General features: G+C 42.0%; 1 protein-coding gene across 1 annotated transcript in view; it reads left to right on the top strand.

Moving 5' to 3' along the window:
- The window catches only part of ANAPC4 (anaphase promoting complex subunit 4), a 45319-nt gene extending 23010 nt beyond the window's left edge, over positions 1-22309 (top strand). Inside the window, exons 16-28 of the mRNA XM_060188259.1 lie at positions 2785-2840; positions 6311-6357; positions 7430-7486; positions 7814-7870; positions 10869-10962; positions 14264-14361; positions 16005-16066; positions 16151-16189; positions 16294-16395; positions 18271-18345; positions 19206-19379; positions 20834-20957; positions 21406-22309. Coding sequence (XP_060044242.1) covers positions 2785-2840; positions 6311-6357; positions 7430-7486; positions 7814-7870; positions 10869-10962; positions 14264-14361; positions 16005-16066; positions 16151-16189; positions 16294-16395; positions 18271-18345; positions 19206-19379; positions 20834-20957; positions 21406-21645 — 1225 coding nt within the window. The 3' untranslated portion in view covers positions 21646-22309. The remainder of the gene's footprint in view (positions 1-2784; positions 2841-6310; positions 6358-7429; positions 7487-7813; positions 7871-10868; positions 10963-14263; positions 14362-16004; positions 16067-16150; positions 16190-16293; positions 16396-18270; positions 18346-19205; positions 19380-20833; positions 20958-21405) is intronic.
- The last annotated feature ends 3856 nt before the right edge of the window (positions 22310-26165 follow it).

Raw genomic sequence — 26165 nt, 5'->3', positions numbered from 1 at the left:
ACCCATCTTGCTGTCTTTGCTGAACCTCGGATGCTGCCATCACCTCAGCCAGCCTGGGGGCTTGGGGCGGTGGGTTCCCTCTGCGCTCAGCCGCCTCTACCGACCTACACACCCTTCCTTGGCTTTTGACAGTTTGAAGTTCATTTTAATTTCTTCTCTCTTATTTTTGTTTTTTAAGTATTTATAACAAAATCAGACGTTTTCAGTCCTCAACTTTTTAGGACAAATAAAGGAAAGGTAGTGTGTTTAAGCTCCTTGCTCCTCTGAAATAAGACATTGTCATTTTTGATTATTGATGGAGAAACCAAGACAGTGAGAATGTTGGTATTAGCCTGTGTTAGATCAGCAGTTGCCTGGAGAGGGCTAAGAGAACTGATTAGGGAAAGACAGAAGGGAGTTAAAAAAAAAATTTTTTTTTCCCCTTGCTTAACAGAGTTTTGATCATACTGCTTGGCAGTGCCAGAGATACCACAGTCTGTTATGTCAAGCTTGTCGCTGTGTGCAGAAAGGTTAGTGAGACTGACCTACCTGCTCGGCAGCTGATGAAACTCGGTGCTTTGAAGGGACTTTGAGGTTTAGGGAAGAGAGAAGTGCAAGTATTATTATTTTTAAAATTTGATATTTATTTATTTATTTTCCCTTTTGTTGCCCTTGTTTTATTATTGTTGTACTTGTTGTTACTGATGCTGTTGGATAGGACAGAGAAATGGAGAGAGGAGGGGAAGACGGGAGGAAAGACACCTGCAGACCTGCTTCACCACCTGTGAAGCAACTCCCATGCAGGTAGGGGGCTGGGGACTCGAACCGGGCTCTTTACGCTGGTTTTGCACTTTGCGCCACCTGCGCTTAACCCGCTGCACTACCACCCGACTCCCCAAGTATTATTTCTTAGTGATTACCTTATAGATATTATGATGCTTAAAGAGATTTTTTTTTTTCATGATACTTATGTCTGTAACCAGACACACTTTCATCAGAAGGTGACTTCCATTTATAACATTCTAGTTTTGGGGTACATTTGTATGAAGCCCATGATAATTTAGTTTTTTTTTTTCCAGATTTCAGCTATTGTACAGATCAAAAGTATACTTTCAAAATGAATGTCCAAGTATATCAGTGGTAGTAGCACAATACAAATTTGTGTATTTGTTTGTTTTGCTGTAATTACTTCGACACTCTAAAAATATTTATTTATTGGATAGAGACAGAAATTGAGAGAGAATGGGAGATAGAGAGGGGAAGGAAGGAGGGAGGTCAGGAGAGAGGGAGAAAGAGAGAGGCGGCCTGCAGCACCTGCTTCGTTGCTTGTTAAGTTTTTACTCCAAGGGTGGGTACCAGGAACGTGAACCTGGGTCTTTGCATACTGTAACATGTTCTCAACAGGGTGTGCTGTCACTCAGCTCCAATTTATTTATTTATTTTTATTATATTTATTTATTCCCTTTTGGTGCCCTGGTTGTTTTATTGTTGTAGTTATTATTGATGTCATTGTTGTTGGACAGGACAGAGAGAAATGGAGAGAGGAGGGGACAACAGAGAGAGGGAGAGAAAGACAGACACCTGTAGACCTGCTTCACCGCCTATGAAGTGACTCCCCTGCAGGTGGGGAGCCGGGGGCTTGAACCGGGATCCTTGTACCGGTCCTTGCGCTTTGTGCCACCTGCGCTTAACCCACTGCACTACCACCCGACTCCCCAGTTTATTTATTTTTAATGTGAAAGATACAGAAAGACCAGAGCACTGCTCAACTCAGGTGGTGCTGGGGATTGAGCCTGAGACCCCAGAGCCTCAGGCATGAGAGTTTTCTTGCATAATCATGATGCTATAATACATGATGCTTCCATTACAGTTAACTAGTTAGGTTTTTTATTTTTTTATTATTATTATTATTATTTTTGTCATTGCCAGGGCTTCACTGCTCTGGGCTGATCCCAGTTCCAGCCCCCCGGTTCCCCCACCTGCAAGGGTGGGGGTCACTTCACAAGCGGTGAGGGAGTCTACAGATGTCTATCTTTCTTTCCCTCTCTCTGTCTTCTCCTCCTCTCTCGATATCTCTGTCCTATCCAACAACCATGACAGTAGTAACAACAATAATAATACCACCAACAATGATAAAGAACAAGGGCAGCAAAAGGGAAAAATAGCCTCTAGGAGCAGTGGATTCCTAGTGCAGGCACCAAGCCCCAGCAATAACCCTGGAGCCAAAAGAGAAAGGAAGGAAGGAAGGAAGGAAGGAAGGAAGGAAGGAAGGAAGGAAGGAAGGAAGGAAGGAAGGAAGGAAGGATGGAAGGAAGGAAGAAAAGCTTGAGTAGCATACTTCCCCCAGCACTGTGGGGGTCGGGGCTTAGGCCTGGGCTCCATATAGAGCAAAGTGGCCTCTTTCCCAGCTGAACTGCCATGCTGACATCAGTGATCTTTAAAAACTGAGAATACTGCTGAAAACTACCCCCCCCCCCGATTTCTTTGCTTTTCAAAGTCAGAAAAGGATTTCATACTTGCCCAAATGCTGGGATAGACTGTTACACAGTCTGGGGGAGGCTGTGATTACCAGTTAGAATCTGAGTTGTTTGCTTTTCCTTTTTAATAGTCAGGATTTGCTCTTCTGACATTTTTATTTTGATCTGATATGTGTGAGCACTGTAGAATCTGCTGTTTTAACATGTCATCTACACGGGATAAAATAAGACAATCAGGATCACTATTTTCAACAATTGAGCAGTAATGGGTGACTTCTGTGTAATGATTTCGTGCCTGATTTATTTTTATCTTTTTTTTTTTTTTTAGAGTTATTGACAGTAGCATGAAAAACTTCAAAGCATTTTTCCGGTGGCTGTATGTGGGTAAGTTAATTGAGTGAACATCTGTGCTGATTGAACACTTAGAATTGTAGGAGTATCAATGTAGACCATTTCAGTTACTCTAGTAAAATTCCAAATACCTGTACAAGCGAGAGAATCACCACAGCTTCCTTAGTATAGTGGTTACCACGTTCGCCTCACAAGCAGAGAGAATCATACAAATGCAGGCCTCCTGCCCCCCCCACAGTCACCCAGAGAGAATCATACAAATGCAGGCCTCCTGCCCACCCCCCACAGTCACCCAGAGAGAATCATACAAATGCAGGCCTCCTGCCCTCCCCCACAGTCACCCAGAGAGAATCATACAAATGCAGGCCTCCTGGCTCCCCACCCCCAGTCACCCAGTTTTAGGCTGACACAGTCTAGTTTCTTCTATACATCTGCCGGCCCCACTCTCCACAGCTATAACTGGCAGCACTGTTTGCCACTCACTGATAGTTTTGTTTGTTTTTTGTTTGTTTGTTTGTTCTTTAATTTCTTGCAGTCTCCTTCAGCTAAAGTAACAGATTAAAGAGCGAGGACCAAAGTGGGCGATAGACTCAGCCTCTGCCCTGGGAGCTGTTCCCGGCCTTAGGCTTTTGCTTTCTGTCTCCAGCCCTTTGCTGTTCTGCTGGGTGGTCACTGCCACACGTGACCATTTGAATTTGTTGCCATTGTAGGAAACTTACAGTTATGTCCTTCGTTGTGCTTGGCTGCGTCTGAAGTGCCACACGGTGGCTGTCGTGGATAGCACAAGTCTGGAACATTCATTTCCCTCCCTTCTCACTTTTATGGGAGTGACGTCCTCGCTAAATAGAATTCAGTCCTCTTGTCTTTGTACCTTAGTACTTTTATACTAGTAGAAACTCCTAAATATTACTGTCTTAATATTAAATGTCTTCATGCTCCCTCTACAGTGTCTGCATGCTTTACTGATACTACTGTTTCTGTTACGTCCTAGTATCTTTGAAATAATGAAACATAGATTTCCTCTTCAGCATGTGTAACATTTATTGTAGATGGAATTTCTTCTTGTTTTTTTAAGATTTTTAAAAATATTTATTTCCTTTTTGTTACCTTTGTTGCTTTTATTGTTATTATAGTCATTGTTGGATAGGACAGAGAGAAATGGAGAGAGGAGGGGAAGACAGAGATGGGGAGAGATAGACACCTGCAGACCTGCTTCACCACCTGTGAAGCGATTACCGTGCATGTGGGGAGCCAGGGGCTCGAACTGGGATCCTTATGCCGGTCCTTCCACTTTGTGCCACATGTGCTTAACAATGTATTCTTTATTATTTGTTAAAGGAGAAAAATGACCTGTATGATTCTCCATAACACCCTTTAAACAAATGCCCATATCTTCAGTGCTAATATTTTCAAAGCAGACTTCTTATTTGTTAGCACAATCTAATTGCTTTTGTTCAAAGAATGAGTACAACCCGCTGATGTTGACATTTAAAGACTTGAGATTTTTCTCAAAACCATACCAACACTGGCCAGAATGAGGAGCCAGAGTGTTGAGCTGACTGGCCTGTTCATACCAGAGCTGTTAATTCAGATACCTTATAGTATGAAAACTGAGCGAGATCTTAGAAATAATCTATAGAAGAAGCTGGCTGGTTTTACTTAGAATTATTGGAGTAATTTAGGCAATGTGTGTGTGTGTGTGTATAAATTTTTTTTTTTTTTTAGCCAGAGCACTGATCAGCTCTGGCTTATGGTGGTGCAAAGGATTGAACCTGTGACTTTAGAGTCTTAGGCATGAGAGGTTCTCTGTATAACCTTTATGCTATCTACCCCCACCTGCAGTTGATATTCTTATTGCATGTCCTCATTATAATTAAGCAGGACTAGGAGGATGAGTTACTGCTCAGTCCTGAGCATTGGAAAAGAAACTTCCTTTCTCTTTTTTTTTTTTTTTTTTAAACCAGAGCACTGCTCAGCTCTGGCTTATGATCGAGGGATTAAACCTGGGACTTTGGAGCCTTAGGCATGAGAGTCTCTTTGCATAACTATTATGCTATGTACCTCAGTCCTGAGCCTTGGAGTGAGACATTATGGAAAGCACATGGGATTGGAGAACTGGAGGCCTGGTGGCAGTTCTGGCTCAGCCACCATTAGCTATATAAGCTTGACTTCCCTGTAATTAATGCAGTGTACTGCTCTGTCCCTAGAGTCTGTTCTGGACTGTACTTAGTAATGGTGGGATAGCTGAATGAATGACTTAGATTGTGACTGGGCCTGCAGCTGATTTAGAAGTTTAAATCAATTGAAAAGTTTCTAAATCTGATGTGTAAAAGCACATTCAGCCTGCTTCTTTGATGTGGAGCACACAAATAAATAAAAATAGTGGTACTTTGAAGGTAAAAATTTAATCACAGATATTAGGTAAGCAAAAAGAAGTGTAAGGGGCCAGGCGGTAGTACTGCAGGTTAAATGCATAAGGATCCCCATTTGAGCCCCCAGCTCCCCACCTGCGGGTGTGTGTGTGTGTGTTGTGTGTGTGTCTCACTTCACAGGCAGAGAAGCAGGGCTGCAGGTGTCTTTCTCCCCCCCCATCTTCCCCTCCTCTCTCCATTTCTCTGTCCTACCCAACAACAACAGCAATGGCAGCAATGACAGTGATAACAACAGGGGCAACAAAATGGGGGGAAAATGGCCTCCAGGAGCAGTGGATTCGTAGTGCAGGCACAGGAGCCCAGCAATAACCCTGGAGGCAAAAAGAAAAAGTTTACAAACATGCATCGTGTTTATATGTACACGCTAGCACAAATATTGCTGCATAGCAGAAAAGCCCAAGGGAAGGGAACACATTTATTTGATAGTCACATTTGTTTATTTTTTTAAATTTTTGTTGCCACCAGGGTTATTGCTATGTCGTTTCCACCACTCATGTTTTCCTTTCTTTTTTCTTTTCTCATTTACTTGCTAGAACAGGGAGAAATTAAGAGGGGAAGGGGGATGGAGAGGCAGAGAGATAGCTGCAGCCCTGCTTCACTGCTCATGAAGCATCCTCCCCCCGACTCGAACCTGGGTCCTTGAGCATGGATGGTGTGCAGCCACACCACCACCACCTGGCCCCTTTGTTTGCTGTTCTGAGTCCTTTAGAGAACAAGATTGTTGGTGCTTTAAAGAGGAGATGCATCACCAGTTCAGAGGAAGGAATCCGTGTACACAGTCTTAGCGTTCACAGTGGTTTGTCCGAATGGTAACAGGCCAAAGTGGAGGAATAGTTCTGTAGGAAGGTTTGACCAAGCAGTCCTTTAGAAACTGGAAATAAAAGCCAATTCTAAATTCTTCACTCTTTAGTGTTTATTAGAAAAGTAACTTTTTGTTGGTGATAAAAAGTTGACGGAAACTAAAGGTTTAGTCCAGTAAAATATACTTTGTTTTTGGAAGGCATTTATAATACAAACTGTGTTTGGTAGTTCTCTCTTTAAAGATACTCTTTATTTTTTAAAAATTTCCAGCAATGTTGAGAATGACAGAAGACCATGTCCTTCCTGAGCTGAATAAGGTAAGGCATAAGTAGCTAATTTTCTGAAGTACTCGTATTGTCCTGTTTGAACTACCTATTATGACTATCTATATTTATAGTTTTCATGCAATGTATAGGGTACTTGAGTTCCTTACTTTTAACTTTCTTAATTTCTTAGTGCATGTTTATTTCCCTTGCAAGTCTGGTAATTCGACAAAGGGAGAACCTGCACAGAGACTTTTTTTTTTTTACCAGATCACTGCTCAGCTCCGGCTGATGGTGGTACAGGGGATTGAACCTAGAACTTTGGAGCCTCCAGCATGACAGTCTCTTTGCATAACCATCATGCTATCTACCCCCATTACACATATAAACTTTGCAGAAACCATCAGATATTATACAGAACTCCCGGGCCATAAGGATATTTAGAGCTGGTGGATTTGCTGATTAAAAAATGGGTTTAGGCAGGCAGGGATAGATAGCATAATGGTTCTGCAAAGAGACTCGTGCCTGAGACACCAAAGTCTCTGTACCACCATAAACCAGAGATGAGCAGTGCTCTGATAATAAATAAACAAACAAACAAATAAATAAATGGGTTTAGGGTGGGGATAGATAGCATAATGGATTTGCAGAGAGATTCTCATGCCTGAGGCTCCAAAGTCTCAGGTTCAAATCCCAAGTGCCACCATTAATCAGAGCTAAGCAGTGTTAAGTGGTAAGAAAAGGAAAGGGAAGAAGAGGAAAGGATAGAAAGAAAATGGGTTTAAACTGTTATTTACGTAACCCAGGACGTGTCTTGTGGATAGAATGCCCGACTTGCAAGCATGAGGTCCTAAGTTTCATCCCTGGTACTGCATATACCAGAGTAATGCTCCAGGTGTCTCTCTCTTTTCCTTTCTCTCACTAATAAACCAAAAAGAAATACATAAAATGTCAGATTTTATTATGTTCTCAATTGGAGTTGGAATTTCTATTGCTGTTTCTTTGAAGGACTTTGTCCTTTTTCTCCCGTGACTTAGCAGATAGGGAAAGCAGGTACAGTTATTATTACATAAGACTTCTCTTGGGAAACTTTTATCTTCGTTTGTTTCTTTTTTGCTTTTCATAGATGACTCAAAAAGATATCACATTTGTTGCTGAATTTCTTACTGAACATTTCAATGAGGTAGGAAATTGATATTTCTATAGTCCTTTTTTTTTAATGTAATAAACTTGGGTAATGGTTAGAAGTAACACAATTTAATTAGTTTTAATAGCCATCCTTAGTAATTATACTTTCAAAACAAATGAATTGGTGGCAGTACTTATTTATTAATATTAAACACAAAGGCTTCTAAATTGAGCTTTTGTTTCTGTGCCTTGTGATCCTTACTAGAGCTGCCACCAGTCACTCTCTTAACAAGAGGATGTCTGGGGGTTAAATTTAAGCAATTTTCTTTCTCTTGTGTGATTTGACTTAAGATTTAAACTATGCTTATATTATTCTCTCTAGGCTCCAGACCTTTATAATCGAAAAGGAAAATACTTTAATGTTGAAAAAGTTGGTCAGGTATGGACTTCGGATACAACTTTTTTTTTTAATTTTTAAAATGAACTTTACAAACGTCTACTGTGTTAATCACTATTCAGAGTTTTTGAAAAGTTCTCTTGTGCCAAGTTAGATAGCAACTCTGCCCTTTAATAAAATAACTAAAACGTCTTGGGGCTTTAATCTCATAATGCTTTTACATTCTTATATGATTGAAGACCTCAAAGAATTTTTTGTTAATGTGGGCTGCATCTGTTGATGGTATGTATTATTAAGTATCGTGAATTAAATGGAATAAAATTAATTCTTTTAAAAATGGCAATATACAGTAACTTGTTAATGTAAATATTTTTGATGAAAAATAACTCAAACCAATAATTTAGTGAAGGGTAGTATTGTCTTACATTTTTACAAAAATCTTTAATGTTTTATGTAATAGAAGTCAGATTGTCATAGCTGCTTCTGTATGTAATTTATCTCAATAAGGTGTTTTGATTAATTTATATAAAGAAAACCTGGCCTGGCGTGTGGTTGGGAATGAGAAATAGCTTTTTCAGATAATTATGGATATCCTTTGATACCCCAGCAAATCCTGACAAATGATAATATATTAAAGGTTAGTTTCAATATGAAATTTAAAATTGCTTTAGTGAACTTTTTTTTTTTAATTCTTTATTGAGGAATTAATGTTTTACATTCAATAGTAAATACAATAGTTTGTACATGCATAACATTCCCCAGTTTCCCATTTAACAATACAACCCCCACTATGTCATTTATCATCCTTCATGGATCTGTATTCTCCCCACCCACCCACCCCAGAGACTTTTACTTTGGTGCAATACACCAATTCCATTTCAGGTTCTACTTGTGTTTTCTTTTCTAATCTTGTTTTTCAACTGCTGCCTGAGAGTGAGATCATCCCATATTCATCCCTCTGTTTCTGACTTACTTCACTCAACATGATTTCTTCAAGCTCCATCCAAGATGGACTGAAAACAGTGAAGTCACCATTTTTAATAGCTGAGTAGTATTCCATTGTGTATATACCACAACTTGCTCAGCCACTCATCTGTTGTTGGATACCTGGGTTGCTTCCAGGTTTTGGCTATTACAAATTATGCTACTATGAACATGAGTATATACAAATCTTTTTGGATAGGTGTGTTGGTTCCTTAGGATATTCTCTAGGAGAGAAATTGCAGGATCATAGGGCAGGTCCATTTCTAGCCTTGTAAGAGTTCTCCAGACTGCTCTCCACAGAGGTTGGACCAATTGACATTCCCACCAGCAGTGCAGGAGGGTTCCTTTGACCCCACACCCTCTCCAGCATTTGCTGCTGTTCCCTTTTCTGATGTATGATATTCTCACAGGAGTGAAGTGATATCTCATTGTTGTCTTGATTTGCATTTCTCTGACAATCAGAGACTTGGAGCATTTTTTCATGTGTTTCTCGGCCTTTTGGATCTCTTCTGTGGTGAATATTCTGTCCAAGTCCTCCCCCCATTTTTGGATGGAGTTATTTGTTGTCTTGTTGAGTCTGGCAAGCTCTTTATATATGTTGGTTATTAAACTCTTATCTGATGTATGACATGTAAAGGTCTTCTCCCATTCTGTGAGGGGTCTCTTGGTTTGGGTAGTGGTTTCTTTTGCTGTGAAGAAGCTTTTGAATTTGATGTAGTCCCATAGGTTTATACTTGCCTTAGTCTTCCTTGTAATTGGATTTGTTTCATTGAAAATGTCTTTATGAGTGAGCACTTCCAGTTTGTTACGTGGAATGTTAAGAAGCTTTCTACTCGGGATGAGGCTTTAAAAAATTAATAATTGGAATAGCTTCACTTAAGTGAAACTGGAAGTGTTGATGATGAAAAGGAGTGCAGTGAGCACTAGTACAGCTTGGGGCTGTGACCTTGACTGGCGGGGGGTCCCCAATTATGCTTCTTCCTACCAACTGTGCTTTTGACCTTCAGTACAAACTCATTGCGATGTAAACGATAAAAGACGTCTTCGTACTATTATAAAAATTTTGACCTCATGGACATGGATTTCTGAGAACATTATGGGGACTCACGAGTCTGAGGACCACACCATAGAGAGCATTAACAGCTGACACATTCAAAATCGATTTTGTGTGTGTGTGTGTGTGTGTGTGATTATAATGCACTCATGAAAGCAGAATAGTAAAATTTAAACTCCGCTAATGGTCTTAACATTTTAGATTGTTCCAATATGTTAGTGTATTCATTATTTTAAATTTATTATTGCATTGAGACAGAGAAAAATTGATAGGGGAGAGTGAGGTAGAGAGGAAGAAAGAGAGACACCTGCAGCCCTGCTTCACCACTCGTGAAGCATTCCCCCTGCGGGTGGGGACCAGGGGCTTGAACCTGGGTCCTTGCACACTGTAGTGCATGTATGTACTTAACCAGGTGCGCCATCACCTGGCCCGTTGTTAATAAATGTTTGCCAGTTTATGAGATAAAAGACAGAGGTCAGAGAGAGCACCGTTCTGCCATTTGTGATGTTTCACTTGGGCTGCCACTTGTCTTGACGGAGTGCCAGGGCTCAAAGCCAGAACCTCATGTGTGCAAGGCAGATGCTTTACTACTGGGCACCTCCCCAAATCCTACCTTTGTTTTTCTTTTAATTTTTTTTATTATCTTCATTTATTTATTGGATAGAGACAGCCAGAAATTGAGAGGAGGAGGGGAGGGAGAGAGACAGAGACATCTGCAGACCTGCTTCACCACTTTCAAAGCTTTCCCCCTGCAGGTGGGGACCAGGGGCTTGAGCCTGTGTCCTTCCTTGTGCACTGCAATATGTGCACTCAACCGGTGTGCTACCACCCGGCTTGAAATCTCGCAAAATTTGCTCCCCCCACTTAGAGTAAGAGTAGTGCACTCTCAGAGGACTTGGCAAGCAAACAAATTAAGTTACCATATAGTATTGCTCAGAGAAAATTTTTAGAGTCTTAAGTCTCTGGCGTACTGAATTTACATGTTAAATTCTGAATCTCTAGTACCTGAAAGATGAAGATGATGATCTCGTGTCACCTCCGAACACAGAAGGAAACCAGTGGTATGACTTTCTTCAAAACAGCAGCCACCTCAAAGGTATTTTTTGAGTTCTGTAGAGTTTGGCCACGTATTTATTTACTTAAGATCAGTTACCAACTTATGTTAATAAGATTCAGCTAACAGTTTTGCTGAATGCAATTTCAGTTCTTTAGATTTAGCTGTTTGCTGGCAAACGCTAGAAGAAGAAGCTGTTTGCTCATTGCATTAATTAGAGAAACAACAAAAACACTAAGTAGTGTATGAGTCTCCTGATAGAAAACACTTGATGTTAATGGTGATGTAGTGTGATGGCCCATCCTTACGTATTGTATTTTCTATTTGAGTCTCTGAGAAATAAAATGTCAGGGAGAAAACTGAAAGCACGTGGTAAGCAAAGCTTGCCTTGTCAGTTCCAGTTTGTTAACTTCCAAAAGCAGAGTGATGCTTCACTTCTTCCGCAACTGTACCGGAGAGAGAGAGTGTGTGTGTTTGCTGTGCATTTTATCCACTGTCTTTAGGGATGCAACACAGAAAAGCAGGTATTAATGTCAGAACGTCATCATTTTAATGAGAATATTTTTAAGCAAGCGTTTCTTTGCTTTATCAAAAGAGTAATTTGGGGAGTCGGGCAGTAGCGCAGCAGGTTAAGCTCACGTGGAGCAAAGCGCAAGGACCGGCATAGGGATCCCCACCTGCAGGGGAGTGGCTTCACAGGCGGTGAAGCAGGTCTGCAGGTCTCTGTCTTTCTCTCCCCCTCTGTCTTCCCCTCCTCTCTCCATTTCTCTCTGTCCTATCTAACAATGATGACATAATCAACAACAATAATAACCACAACAACAATGAAAAAACAAGGGCAACAAAAGGGAAAATAAATATAGAAAAAAAAAAAGTAATTTGACCACAGTTTAGCAAGTTCTCCAAGGAGTCAGGAAGGCAGTCTGAGGGGCCTGATGGAAAAGACCCTGTCACTCTGTCTTGAGCCATTGTCTCCTGGGGACTTGGTGGGGCTAAAGATGAGCCCCCACCCCACCCCCCACACACACACACATCTTCTCAGTCTGAATAGTAAGGTTTGCTCTTGTTATTCTTACTAAACCAAGAAGCCCTTCAGATTGACTCCATAGCTAAATGCTCAAGGTTTTACTAGCATATGTGAATTTGGATGAGCTCGTTCTCCTCCCAGTTTGGTTGGCATGAAATCATGCCAACTATCACAAGAGAGCTAATAGAACTTTCTTTTGAAACATGCAAGTCCTGTTTCCTACCCTCGGAGGCACCTTCCCAGACTAGTAAGGAAACGTGAACGAAAAACCTTTTAGTACTTTACAAAAACCAAGCCTTAAGTACTGGATTCATGCACTTTTGTAGGGTCTGTTGTAAATGAGTGAAAAACCAGTGCTCAGGCAGCTGGATGGCTGGGTGGGGGGGCCTGGCTCCTACTTCCTCATGTGACTGAGGGCAGGAAGCCCACCCTCTGGTATCTCATCATTTGTAAACCAAAGAGGCCAAGAGCGTTCCCTCATATAAATTAATCTAAAATAAACACTCAGGATAGTGTCTGGGACACAGTACATGAGCCATGTGAATGCTGGCATCTGCACCATTTTACTCACGGCACCTCTGACGCCAAAATGCGATGCTTTTTTGTTCCTCTTGATGTGTGTTTCCCTTTAGTGTCACTAGGTTTATCACTGGGGCTTAGTGCCCTGGGGGCCTTTTTTTTCTTTCTTTTATGATAGAGACAGAAGGGTATGTGTGCGTGTGTGTCTAAGAGAGAGAGATGCGTTTGTGTGTGTGTAAGAGAGAGAGACCTGTAGTGCTGCCCCACCATACCGGTGGGGACTGGGAACTTAAACCGGGTCCTCTAGTATGGAAATCTGTGTTCTTTCCTAGGTGCACCATCGCCTGACCCCTCTTACCCAGTGTGTGTGTTTCCTTTTATCATTTTATTGGGGGGGGTAAATGGTTTATAGTACAGTTGTGGACACAGGAGTACAGTTTCTCACTTGGGCCTGATGGGTGTCTGCAAAGCACTTACATACACCTCTAGTTTAGGTCCTCCCCCACCATCATGCACCAGGGCCCCTAGCTTCTATGAGATTCTCCTTGTCAAGACCTGACTGACGAAACCACTGGGCATCGGTGATTGAGCTCAGCCTCTGGCTGCTCTCTACTCCCCAGAGGTTGAGGGACAGGGCTGGGTATTCCAAGATTTTAATCAAAGCTAAGTCTTTTGGGCAGCCAGCCATCATCCTACTGCTGTCTAGGGACCTGCCAAGAGTTGCCTCATGGAAACAAAAGATGCGCCCATCACCATGACTGGTTAGGAGATTCCAAGGGTTTCAGGAACTCTGTGCCGGGAACCAGGGACGAAGACCAGATAACTAACCTCTCTGTGACGCCATAACATCTGTTGCCTGTGGACAACTTACAGTGTCAGCACGATTCAAAGATCATTTCATCCCGCAGAGCTGGGACGTGAAATGTGCTGAGGGGAGGATGAACTTGGGAGTCAGACTCGGGTTTGATTCACAGAAGTCATTTCCACACTGGGCAATGGCCTCATTTTTTTGTTTTTCATTTTTCACTGCAAATTGATTTCTTTCTACACCTCCTATAGCCCAGTACTAAATGATGTATTGAGAGTTTGGCGTAGGTTGCTATAAAAGTCAGTAAGTGCCAAATTAAGTATTACTTTCTATTGATATAGTAGCCATTTCCAATTATTATTTTTTTAAAGATTTATTTTATTTTCTCCACGGGAGTTTCAAATAAGACAAAGAAAGTGAGAGAGAAACAAAGTAAGAGTAGCACTCTGGCACATACAGTATGGATGGGGGGTTGAACTACGAACCTGTCCCACACTGTCAGCTGAGCTGTTTTCCCTGCCTAAAAAGCTTGTGTTTGCATTGAGCTAGTTTCCTGTCTTCTCATACTCATCCCAGGCAAACAACACTCTGTAGCTGTTGTCATTCCAGTGTGGCAAAAATTAGTAAAGAATGGACTTGATTTTGTCATACGGCTTATGGTTCACAAATAATCGCTCACTTGAGGTCAACAGGAGCTTACTGTTGTGTGTGTGTGTGTGTGTGTGTGTACACGTATGTTTGGAGGGAGTGGAGAAGACATGGCAGAATAAACTGGCGGGATTCAGCTTGGCGTTAGAGTGGTTGTTTTAGGGATTGACAACGGGGATGAAGTGAAACCAAAGGCCATGGTCACTGCCTGTAAGATGGTGTGAGGTATAATGCTGTGACCAGGGAGGATGCGCCTCACACAAGCTGGGTGGTGAGATGTTTGTTACAGCTTTTTTCTTTTCCCCCTCACTCATTTTGTTTTGTTTTGTTTTTGGAACCAGAAAGCCCTTTGCTGTTTCCTTATTATCCTCGAAAATCACTGCATTTTGTGAAAAGGAGGATGGAGAACATTATTGATCAGTGTTTGCAAAAGCCAGCAGTAAGTTTGGGGGAAAAAAAAAAGGGGTGTGTGTGTGTTTGTATCAAGTGAAAATAGTGACAGTGTACAGCTCATTTATATAAGTGATACTATTCATTATGACATGATATCATATATATATATGTGTGTGTGTATGTATGTGTGTGTGTATGTATGTGTGTGTGTATGTATATGTGTGTGTGTGTGTGTGTGTATGAAAATATTGATGTTCTGTTGGGTTTGACCTAATATTTCCTATTAGTGGTTCTCTCTCTCCATGTATATATGGCTGTGTGGTGGCACACCTGGTAGAGTGCACATGCTACCATGCACAAGGACCTGGGTTCAAGCCCTCAGTCCCCACCTGCAAGTATCCAGAAGCTTCACAAGTGGTGAAGCAGGGCTGCAGGTGTGTCTCTCTTCCTCTCTATCTCCCTCTTTCCTCTCAATTTCTCTCTGTCTCTATTCAAAGGAGGGGAGGCCAGGGGGACTGGGAGTGGTGAGTTCATTGTGGAAGCACCAAACCCCAGCAGTAACCCCGGTGACAAAAAAAATTAATAAATAAGTTAAAAATTATTGTAAGTGTTGATATCTTTAATGCCTCTTTATTCCCAGAGAAAACTTAATTCTATTTATGTATTTATTTTGCCTCCAGGGTTATTGCTGGGGCTCAGTGCCTGCACTATGAATCCATTGCTCCTGGCAGCCAATTTTTCCCATTTTTGTGTCCTCTTTACCCTTGTTGTTATTATTGTTATTGTTGTTGGATAGGACAGAGAGAAATCCAGAGAGGAGGGGAAGACAAAGGGAGAGAAAGATCGATACCTGCAGACCTGCTTCACCACTTGTGAGGCAACCCCCCTGCACATGGGGAGCTGGCGTCCTGAACCGGGATCCTTACACTAGTCCTTGTGCTTTGTGCCACTGCCCGGCCCCCAAGAAAACTTATTCTTTTTTTTTTTTTTTTTTCCTCCAGGGTTATTGCTGGGCTCGGGGCTCGGTGCCTGCACCATGAATCCACCGCTCCTGGAGGCCATTTTTTCCCCCTTTTGTTGCCCTTGTTGTTGTAGCCTCGTTGCGGTTATTATTATTGCCATTGTTGATGTTGTTCGTGTTGGATAGGACAGAGAGAAATGGAGAGAGGAGGGGAAGACAGAGAGAGAGGGGAGAGAAAGATAGACACCTGCAGACCTGCTTCACCACCCGTGAAGCGACTCCCCTGCAGGTGGGGAGCCGGGGGCTCGAACCGGGATTCTTACGCCGGTCCCTGCGCTTTGCGCCACGTGCGCTTAACCCACTGCGCCACCGCCCGACCCCCAAGAAAACTTATTCTAAATGGCCTTGGTTACATAGAGCAGACAGAGGTGGGTCTTACCCTCCTCCCCCCCCCATTTTTAAATTTTGTTTTGTTTTGGGAACCAGAAAGCCTTTTGCTGTTTCTTTATTATCCACTGCATTTTGTGATTACATGATACTTAGTATAGTGGTCCTGCTTGACTCAGTTCATCTCTCTCTTTACTGTTGCTAATATTATTAAAATTTCTTGTGTATTGGTGACGGAGATGATTTTCTACCAGACTTGAACCGTGACTGTCACTTTCACTGGAGCGTTTTATCTTTGCATAAATGTTCTAATTATATTTTTTAAATCTCGTTTTATTTAGGATGTAATTGGAAAGTCAATGAATCAAGCAATCTGTATTCCATTATACAAAGACGCTCGGAGGTAATTCTGTTCATTCCGTGCTGACACCATGCAGCAGCCATTTTAAAGTTTCCTTACTTATTTGTTTCCCTCCTTCTGTTTCAGTGAAGACTCTTCCCATAGATTGTTCAAATTTCCTTTTCTGTAAGTGTGTACTTCTTCATTTCTCATGTGGATACAAAATGTTCTTCAAATCGATAATAAAATAATAAATAATCATGCTTTGACATTAACTGTTATTTCCATAGGTGGAATAATAAAACTGCAAATCTACATTATCTCCTTTTCACAATTTTGGAAGATTCACTTTATAAAATGTGCATTTTAAGAAGACATACTGATATTTCCCAGTAAGTACTAATCTGGTGTTTGAATTGAAAGAGATAGTTTTTTTTTTTTTCTCTTTGGTAAAACGTGCAACTTCCCTTTCCTGCATTTCAAGTTCTAGCTAAGCCACCTTGAAATACTGGGCTTGTGACCTCAGTAGTCTTAGTCTTGGATTTACACCATTAAGATGACAGGAATTAGGGAACTGTATGATATCTTATGATTCCTGCTTACTTAACTTTGTATTCATATATAGCTGTTATAGTAGGTTTTTTCAAATGTGTAATTTATTTATTATTTTATTGGATATAGATAGAAATTGAGAGGGCAGAGAGAGACAGAGAGACATATGCAGCCCTGCTTCATCACTTAAGGAACTTTTCCTGTGCAGGTGGGGGCTGGGGGCTTGAACCCAGGTCCTTGTGCCCTGTAACATTTAAGCTTTATTTTACCAAGCACACCACCACCTGGCCCCCCTGTGCTTTTTTTAAAAGGTTACACAAAATTATAGAAGCTCAAAACTGTATGTTGGATTATTTATAGAAAGGCTTAAAAATTTTTTAAAAAATTATTTTCCCTTTTGTTGCCCTTTTTTTTATTGTTGTTGTAGTTGTTGTTGTTATTGATGTCATCATTGTTAGATAGGACAGAGAGAAATGGAGAGAGGAGGGGGAGACAGGGGGGAGAGAAAGACAGACACCTGCTTCACTGCCTGTGAAGCGACTCCCCTTCAGGTGGGGAGCCGGGGGCTCCAGCAGGGATCCTTATGCCAGTCCTTGCGCTTTGCACCACGTGCACTTAAGCTGCTGCGCTACCACCCGACTCCCTATAGAAAGCATTTTTCTTTTTTTAATTGTTTTTGTAATTTTATTTATTTATTTTCCCTTTTGTTGCCCCTTGTTTTCTTTTTATTGTTGTTGTAGTTATTGTTGTTGTTACTGATGTTGTCGTTGGATAGAACAGAGAAATGGAGAAAGGAGGGGGGGAGACAGAGAGGGCGAGAGAAAGATAGACACCTGCAGACCTGCTTCACCGCCTGTGAAGTGACTCCCCTGCAGGTGGGGAGCTGGGAGTTTGAACCGGGATCTTCACGCCGGTTCTTGCACTTCGCGCCACCTGAGCTTAACCTGCCGCGCTACCGCCTGGCTCCCTATAGTATTTTTATGGGAGTTGGGCGGTAGCGCAGTGAGTTAAGCGCATGTGGCACAAAGCGCAAGGGCCGGCAGAAAGATCCCGGCGGAAGGATCCCAGTTCGAGCCTCCGGGTCCCCACCTGCAGGGGAGTCACTTCACAAACCGTGAAGCAGGTGAAAAGTATTTTTATGTTGGGCTATATATACCTTTCATTTAACAGGAGACTTCTGATAGAGACGTTTGTATATATAGAGAGACTTATTTTGAGAATATGAAGAGTTTTGAAAGAACCTTTGTTCAAAATGTGGTAACTTAGGTGGTATGCGAATTTGAAGGACATTTCTGGAATGCAAGATGTAGCCATGTTTCTTCTGAACATAGTTTCTCCCAAAGAGGCTGAATTATCTTCTTAAATTGGGGAAATAAACGGTGAATACAGGTGTTGGTACATGTATGCATTTTCTGTTTTATGCAAAAGATTCTGACCCCCAATAGCCTTAATTTTTAGTGTAACTATTTAGCTACTTTGGTATAAGATATCAAACCGACTTGGACTTTTCATATGAGGTCTGTCTGGCTATTTCAATTACTTGTCAGCATTTTAGAGAGAACACAGAGCTATTCTGATTTGAGCTTTGGTATTCTGATAAATGTACTAACACTGACAATCCTGTTCTTTCAAGCATTTATATTACTGATGATCAAGTTGTTTCACAAAGTCTCTCTCTCTCTTTTTTTTTTTTTTCCCCCTCTTCTTCCTTCCAGATCCGTGAGTAATGGACTAATTGCCATTAAATTTGGGAGCTTCACATATGCCACAACTGAAAAAGTGAGAAGAAGGTAAACTTGACTCTTGTTTGCATGCGAAGTGTAGTACATAAAGCTGTCCATGTATATGTGATAAAGGTCACGGTGGAAGCATGGTGAGGCTAGTTACAGCTGATATACTTAGAAGGCCTTCATTACTTCCGGCGTATTTTAGACTTCCAGAATGATCTGACTTACACTTAAATAGAACCTTACTGCCCTGCAGGAGTTTTATGTAGCATGGCTGCCTATAATTAATTCTTCGTGGCTCCCATTCTTCTAAGAGAGTGATGTGATTTCAAGGGGCAGATGGCTGAAGTTCTTGTGCCAACAAAAATGTAAGGAGATCTCATTCTCAGTGCTGTGGGATTTCTTCCAGATACCTCAGAGTAGCACAATGCCTGTCATCCCAGAGGCTTTGCTGGGGAAGAACTGACACTAATCACAGGCTGAGTCATTTCTTGAAATAAAACGAGAATTTTATGATGTGTTTGAAGTTGTGACTTTTCATATGTAAACATCATTTTTGCTTTTTAAAATTTTCAATTCTAGTTAGCACTATTTACTTACTATATATGGTTATATTTGTGGTGTTTCTGTAGCCTTAAGACCTGACTATTGATGCCAACTGACTATTGATGTCAAGAGTGTTGTAAACAGTGGACCAGTCTCAGAGTTTTCCTTTTTCATGATTTATTTAATGCCTGGCTATTTCCGTGAATACTCACTATAGTAGGAGGCTAATGGTATGTTTTAAACGCTGTATAGATTATAACTTGAGACTTTTTACTGATTTTAAAATTTTTTTACTTACCAGTATGTAATTGTGCATATAGTATTTTCCTTAGTAGCCTTGGTCATCTTTGATATAACAACATCCATTTCTATTCTAGCACCTACAGTTGTTTAGATGCACAGTTTTACGATGATGAAACTGTGACCGTCGTTCTAAAAGACACTGTAGGACGTGAAGGCAGAGATAGGCTGTTGGTCCAGTTGCCATTGTCTCAAGTCTACAACACTGAAGATTCTGCAGAGTATCATTTCACTGGGGCTTACTCTACCAGGTAACTACCTCATTAGTAAGATCCTCTCACTTGCATAACAGCTAAATGTTTTCCAACATTTTGAAATTTTTATTCTTTTAAATTTTTGTTTAATTTTTTTTACATTTTTACTGGGGGGAGGTTAATGGTTTACAATACAGTTGTTGACATGTGGGCACCATTCTTCATCTCTGCTTGATAGGTGTCTCCAAAACATTCTCACTCTCCAACTTGGGCCTTTTTCACCGTCATGCGCCAGGATCCCAAAGTCTCCCCAGCCTCTTTCTTCCCCTCCTTTCCCTCTGGTGCAATACACCAGACCCCATCCAAATTTTAGTCTTTGTGTTTTTCCCTTTCTTTCCTTGTTTTTTAAGTTCTCACCATGAATGGGACAATCCAGTATTCCTCTTTCTCTTTTTGGCTTATCTCACTTAAATAACTTTTTCAAGCTCCAAGATGAGACAGAGGAAATGATTTGATTTTTTTTTTTTTTTTTTTTTACAGCTGAGTAGTATTCTGTAGCATGCATGCATATATATACACACAAGTTTCTTAGGCACTCATCCATCTGCTGTTGGACTTCTGAGTGCCTTCCAAGTTGGGGTTATTACAAATCGTGCTGCTGTGAACAGAGGTTGAAATAGATCTTGTTGGATAGGTGTGTTTGCTTCCTTTGGACAAATCCCCAGGAGAGAAAGTGCTGGGTCATAGAGTAGGTTCATTTCTAGTGCTCTGAGAAACCTATAGACTGTTTCCCACAACGGCTGGACCAGTTCACAGCCCCACCAGCAGAGTAAAAGGATTTCTTTTCCCCTCCATCCTCGCCAACACTTGTTGCTGTCCTTTCTACTTCTTTAGGAGTGCTGAACAATGGCTACTTACTAGAGAGAACCATGAGGTCAACTGAGCAGAAGTATTCTTGTTTCTCAGTAGAGAAGTACCAGCAGCAGTGCTTCTCTCCCTTTGCTTTCCTAGTAAATGAAGGTGGGAAATTACTTGGAGAGGAGAGTAAGACTTCACTCTGTTACGAAGGACAGCATTGACTTCATTTGGCAGTAGAATTCACTATTTCAGACCTGCCTTCTGTGCTTTACTTTCAGAAGTAGGACCGCAGTAGCCTCATGGAGAGTACATGGCCAGTTCCAAGAGATGGCTCTTGTTGACTTGAGATTTACATGGCAGACCCTTCTCTAATTTTAAACACACAGCCATTTGTTTTCCTTAAGAGGGGATCAGAAACCGTGCTGAGTGATACCCTGCCTGTGTGGAGTTGCATTGTTTTTATAGAATGCTAAATCGCAGGGTTTTTGTTTGCTTGATTGACTTGTTTTAATATACAGTGGCCATAGAATTATGTTGAGAACTAGGACTGTTGGTAAAATTTGGACCCATGGTTGACCCAGACCCTCCCCCCCAAACTAGGGAGATGCTCATGCTCCCCCTTTTCACTCCTGGTTGCTTTCTCCCCTCCGTAGACTGGACGAACAGTGCAGTGCCATTCCTACTCGTACCATGCATTTTGAGAAACACTGGAGGCTCCTGGAAAGTATGAAAGCGCAGTATGTGGCTGGCAATGGCTTTCGGAAAGTGTCCTGTGTGGTAAGTGTCCACAGACTGTTCCCAGACACAGGGCAGGAGGCAGCAGCATTGGGTCAGTAAGGTCCTAGCAGGGGAGACGTTGAGTGGCTATGAGTATATAGTGACTTTGGCTATTTATAATAGTTCTCTGTGAGAAAGCTTACTGAGTAGCCGATGTTAATTGTTGTATGTGGAGATCCGCTTACGGAAACTGTAGGCTGAGCTGAATGTGATTGATGGGAAATCACTTGCCTTTAAGACCATTATTTGTTCAGACTTACGATTTTAAATTGCTTATGTCGAGTCAGGGCAGATGGCTTAACACAGAGCACCAAACACTTTGCTGTATCAGAATTGTGTTTTACATGATGCAAAACACATATGTATAAATGTGTATAGTATGTTAAAGCATGACTTTAAAATTCTTTACAAGGATTTTTTTTTTCCCCTCTCTTCTTTTTTTCTCTAGTTAAGCTCAAATCTCCGTCATGTGAGAGTCTTTGAAATGGACATAGATGATGAATGGGAGCTCGACGAGTCTTCAGACGAAGACGAGGAGGCCGGCACCAAGCCCATAAAAGTGAAGGAGGAAGTGTTGTCTGAGTCAGAGCCGGAGAACCAGCCAGCCGAGGCTGCAGCTTTAGTTTCAGACATAGTCATCAAGGTGGAGAAGCTTGACCCTGAGCTGGACTCACCCCAGTCTAGTTGACATTATTGTACATGTTCTCACTTATACCGTGAAGGACATAGCGGAGGTGGACTAAGATGTTTTGGCTCACTGTTAATTGTCTTTGTGTAACAAAGGAATAAACAGTAATACAGTGTGCAGAACCCGTGTCTGGAGAAAACTTTTTTCAAATGTGAAGAAAACGTTTTTGCCACGCCCCACTCAAATCCAGAACGATGGGTCTGACAGGGTCAGCACCCAGGAAAACTCTTCAAAGAAGAAGAATTCTAGGAGTGGGTCTTGGCATCCTGAGCAGATCTAAATTGGAAACTGATTATTGTTAACATTTGTACATGGTAATGATGCCGTGTAATCGGAGATGAACAGCCCCTGTTCCCAGATTAGATACAGATAAACAGGAAATGAGGTGGACGAAGTTATGGGTCATCAAATAAAGTTTTAAGAAAAATTCTTAATACTCACCTCCTCTCATGAAATATGTTAAAACTCGACGTAAAATACTATCTGCTAAGCCTATTACTCAAAAATACATCACCCCATAAAGTACGGCATTTCTGTAAAACCACAAGGCCATCTAATCAAGAAATGAGCTTTACTTTCTGTTCCAGATATTGTTTATGTAAGGCTGAGAGCTATATAAACTCTCACAGGCTGAATAAAAATGGAGCTCAGATTCACCCTCCAACAGAGTGTGGTGTGTTCTGTTCTCCCTGCGCCGACTCCTGACCCACCAGTGGTCGCCTCCGGAGTTCCCTGAGCCTTCCTGCTGCTCTTGCACTTGAGCAGTCCGTCGCACGTTTTGTCTTTCCTTTTCCTAGGCATTAGAAATAATTCATATCTATCTATCTATCTGTCTATCTATATCTACCTATCTATATCTATATACATGTGTATATATATATATATATATATATATATACATATGTATATATATATAAAACATTTAAATATTCACCATGGAAATTTTGATGCATTTGAAAAACAGATAACATTTATTCTTCACTTCCTTTTTTTAAAAAAAATCTATTTTTTAATCTTTATTTACTTTTGGGTAGAGACAGGGAAATTGAGAGGGGAGGGGAAAATAAAGAGGAAGAGAGACAGAAACACCTGCAGCCCTGCTTCACCACTTGTGAAGCTTTCCCTCTGCAGGTGGGGACCAGGGACTTGAACCCAGGCCCTTGCACACCGTAATGTGTACACTCAACCAGGTGTGCCACCGCCCAGCCCCTTGTTCTTAGCTTTCTATCTTCCCTTTCTAGCTCACTTTAGGTCTCCAGAATACTTTAAATTATGCTTTCAAGATCAAATAAACTTGAGTTGCCATAATTTTAAATAAGCCAAAAGTTAAACACGGCCTTTATGATATAAGAAGCACGGCTCTGCTTAACACATTCATACCATCTGTTCTCATTTTTGTTTGAATTTTGTCTACTTGTGTGTGATTCTAAATTCTTTGACTCCACAGTGCTCAGATGTATCTGTTTTCTCTGTTTACCTGTGACCAAGGACAAGGACAAAGGCTGGCTCTCTGCGTGGCTGGCTTCTTACAATAGGAGAAGCGCCTGTGAGCTAGACATGGTTCCGCATTCGTGCACATGAGCTACTGTGCATTTCCTCATCTCATTCCTGAAGCCATTTTGTCACATGACTTTCAAAGAATTTCCATTTTATCTGAAACCTCATGATTCGCCGATGAAGCACTTCTGAAAGCTTCAGATACCTTTTGGCAGAAGGACATTGTAGCCAGGTCAGTAGACAACTTTAGGTTTGCTGGTTTGTTGTTTTTATTTTTATTTTATTTTTTGCCTCCAAGGTTATCACTGGTTCTCTGTGACAGCACTACAAATTCACTGCTCCTGGTGGCTATTTTTTCCATTTTATTGGATAGGACAGAGAGAAATTGAGAGGGGAGGGGGAGATAGGGAGGGAGGGAGAGAGACACCTGCAGACCTGCTTCACAGCTTGCGAAGGGACCTCCCTGCAGGTAGGGAGCTGGGGGGCTCAAGCTGGGATCCTTGCATGGGGTCCTTGCACTTCATACTATGTGCTCTTAACCTGGTGTGCTACTTCCTGACCCCCTGTTGTTTTTTTCTGTTTATTTCAATTGTCTGTTGCACTTGGAATTGGAGTGTGTCATTTTTTTATTTACTTTTTTATTATCTTTATTTATTTATTGGATAGATAGCCAGAAATTGAGAAGAAGGGGGAGAGAGAGATAGCCTTCTGAAGCCTTGTGAAGCTTTTCCTCTGCAGGTGGGGACTGGGGACTTGAACCTGGGTCTTGGTGTATTTAACACGTGTGCTCAACCAGGTGTGACACCACCCAGCCCCAGGCTGCATCACTTGTAAATACTCCAAGCACCTCAGTTGAACTAGTCATCAGTTTTGAGGGAGGAGCAGATAAGAAGTCGTGTGCATGGGCTTGGCTGGCGATTAGAGCTGTGCTCCCCAGGAGCCTGGCCCTGGTCGCTTGCAGCCTGGCATGCACTAGACCTTGGCCACGACTCATTCATAATGTACATAAATGTTTATTAGTGGTGAGTCTGTTTTCGGCACGCGGCAGGATGCCTTGCATTAACTTCTCTGGGCAAGAAAGGTGAGCTGTCAGGACATTACTGAGAAATTATAGGTTGCAGGTATGTCGAGCATTTTAGAGCGAATCCATTGCACAAATTTACTGCCTAACCTTTAAATAACTTTGATGGGTTTCAGGGACCAATAATTGCTGCTTGTTCTTAGAATGAATTACAGTTTTAGAATAAGCAACCAATTTTGTATTAGACAGTAATCAGTCTCATGTGGCTTCAGCATTAAATTTATAAAGACTTCTTGATAATGTGCATGTTTACTTTCTATAACATTAGCAGGGAGATAAATTGAAACCCAGACTCCCAGACTGCTCGGTTCTTATCCTGAACCAGGGATCAGAAATAGTTCTGTTAATGTACTTGTTATCCTGCAAGGCTGAGTAAATTAATGTGAATCATTCTTGATTACTGGAGGAGAGTGAGAAGTGTGTGTGTGTGTGTGTGTGTGTGTGCGTGTGCGTGTGCGTGTGCGTGTGCATGTGCATGTGCATCCCCAGAGCAGTGCTCAGCTCTGGCTTCTGGTCATGGTGGGGATTGAACGTGGGACCTCAGCCTCAGACCTGAGGGTCACTTTGCATAACTCACCCCACTGTGGGGAGAGAATTTTTTCATTCATACTTTTAATTTGTATCAAGTATTTTGGAAATGAATTTGTGTCATATCAAAGTAACAGTGTTTCAGCTGATTTTTGAGCTACTTTAAAAATATTTATGGGATAGAGACACAACTCAAGAAGGAAGTTCTGGGAAGATGGAGAGAGGGAGAGAGAGAGAGACACCTGTAGTACTGCTACACCACTTGTGAAGCATCCCCACTGCAGGTGGGGACTGGAGGCTTGAACCAGGGTCCTTGCGCACTGTACCGTGCACCACATTTAACCCCCCTTCTAAGTTCTGACTCGCTGGTATTTATATATTTATTTATTTATGAGAGATCCAGACCATCTCTTTTCTTAAAGAATAATTTATTTTCCCTCCCCCTTTTTTCTTTCCCTCCCTTGGCAAACACACCAGGGCTGGGGCTTCATAGGAAGCAGGAAATGCAAAGCTCAGAGCACTGAGAGGCCGGAGCATCCCTGCCGCACCCCAGGGCTCCCCGGCCACAGAGAGAAGACAGGGTGCACTAGCCTTGGCCTTGGAGTTCTGAGGCTGTAGGGAAACTGAAGGAGCTGCTCAGGAGGGCGCGGAGCCTGATGGGCCTTCCTGCAGTGCTGTGTGAGGAAAACTCCGTGGCCGACATCCAGGCGGCTGTCTAAGGACATCATGCGGGTGATGATGGAGCATGAGTGCTGTGCTCTACAGCTGCTCTTCCATCTAGACAGCAGGGAAGAAACTGCATCGATCTGTGACACTTAGAAAACACTCACCCCAATTGCTACGTGTCTTACTGGCCCAGTGAGGAGGAGGCCTGCCCTCTGAAGCCAGTCCAGGGGTTTTGACATCCAGAATCTATCGAGTAATGAGAGAAGTAGGAGGAGAAAGAGTGAGAAAAGAAGAGAATAAACAAGATATCGCACTGGTGAATGTGCTGCTAGGGATTGAACTCGGGACTTAATGCTTGAGAGTCCAATGCTTTATTTACTGCACCACCTCCTGGGCTGCACAGAACCATGGTGAGGTCCCCGTCTGCCAGCTTCTGTTTCATTCGAAACTGGAATTCTGAGGGAGACCATAGTTTAGCAGGACTCTCTCTCTCTCTCTCTCTCTCTCTCTCTCTCATCTTCCTCTCTCCCTCCCTCTCTTCCCCTCTCTCTGTTTCTCTCTCACACACACCACACAGAGTTAACTCCCCCTCTTATTTTTTATTTTTTATTAAGAGAAAGACACCAGAGCACAGTTCAGCTCTGGCATATGGTGGAGCCAGGGATTAAACTGGGTGCCTCTGGGGTCTCAGGCATGTGCGTCCCATGGCCTGTCAGGCTGAGAGGCTGCCCTGGCCCTGAAATAAAAT

The sequence above is a fragment of the Erinaceus europaeus genome, chromosome 3 (assembly GCF_950295315.1).
Source record: "Erinaceus europaeus chromosome 3, mEriEur2.1, whole genome shotgun sequence".
Lineage (NCBI taxonomy): Eukaryota > Metazoa > Chordata > Mammalia > Eulipotyphla > Erinaceidae > Erinaceus > Erinaceus europaeus.
Note: the sequence above shows the minus strand (reverse complement) of the source record. Positions and strands in the feature narration are given on the sequence as shown.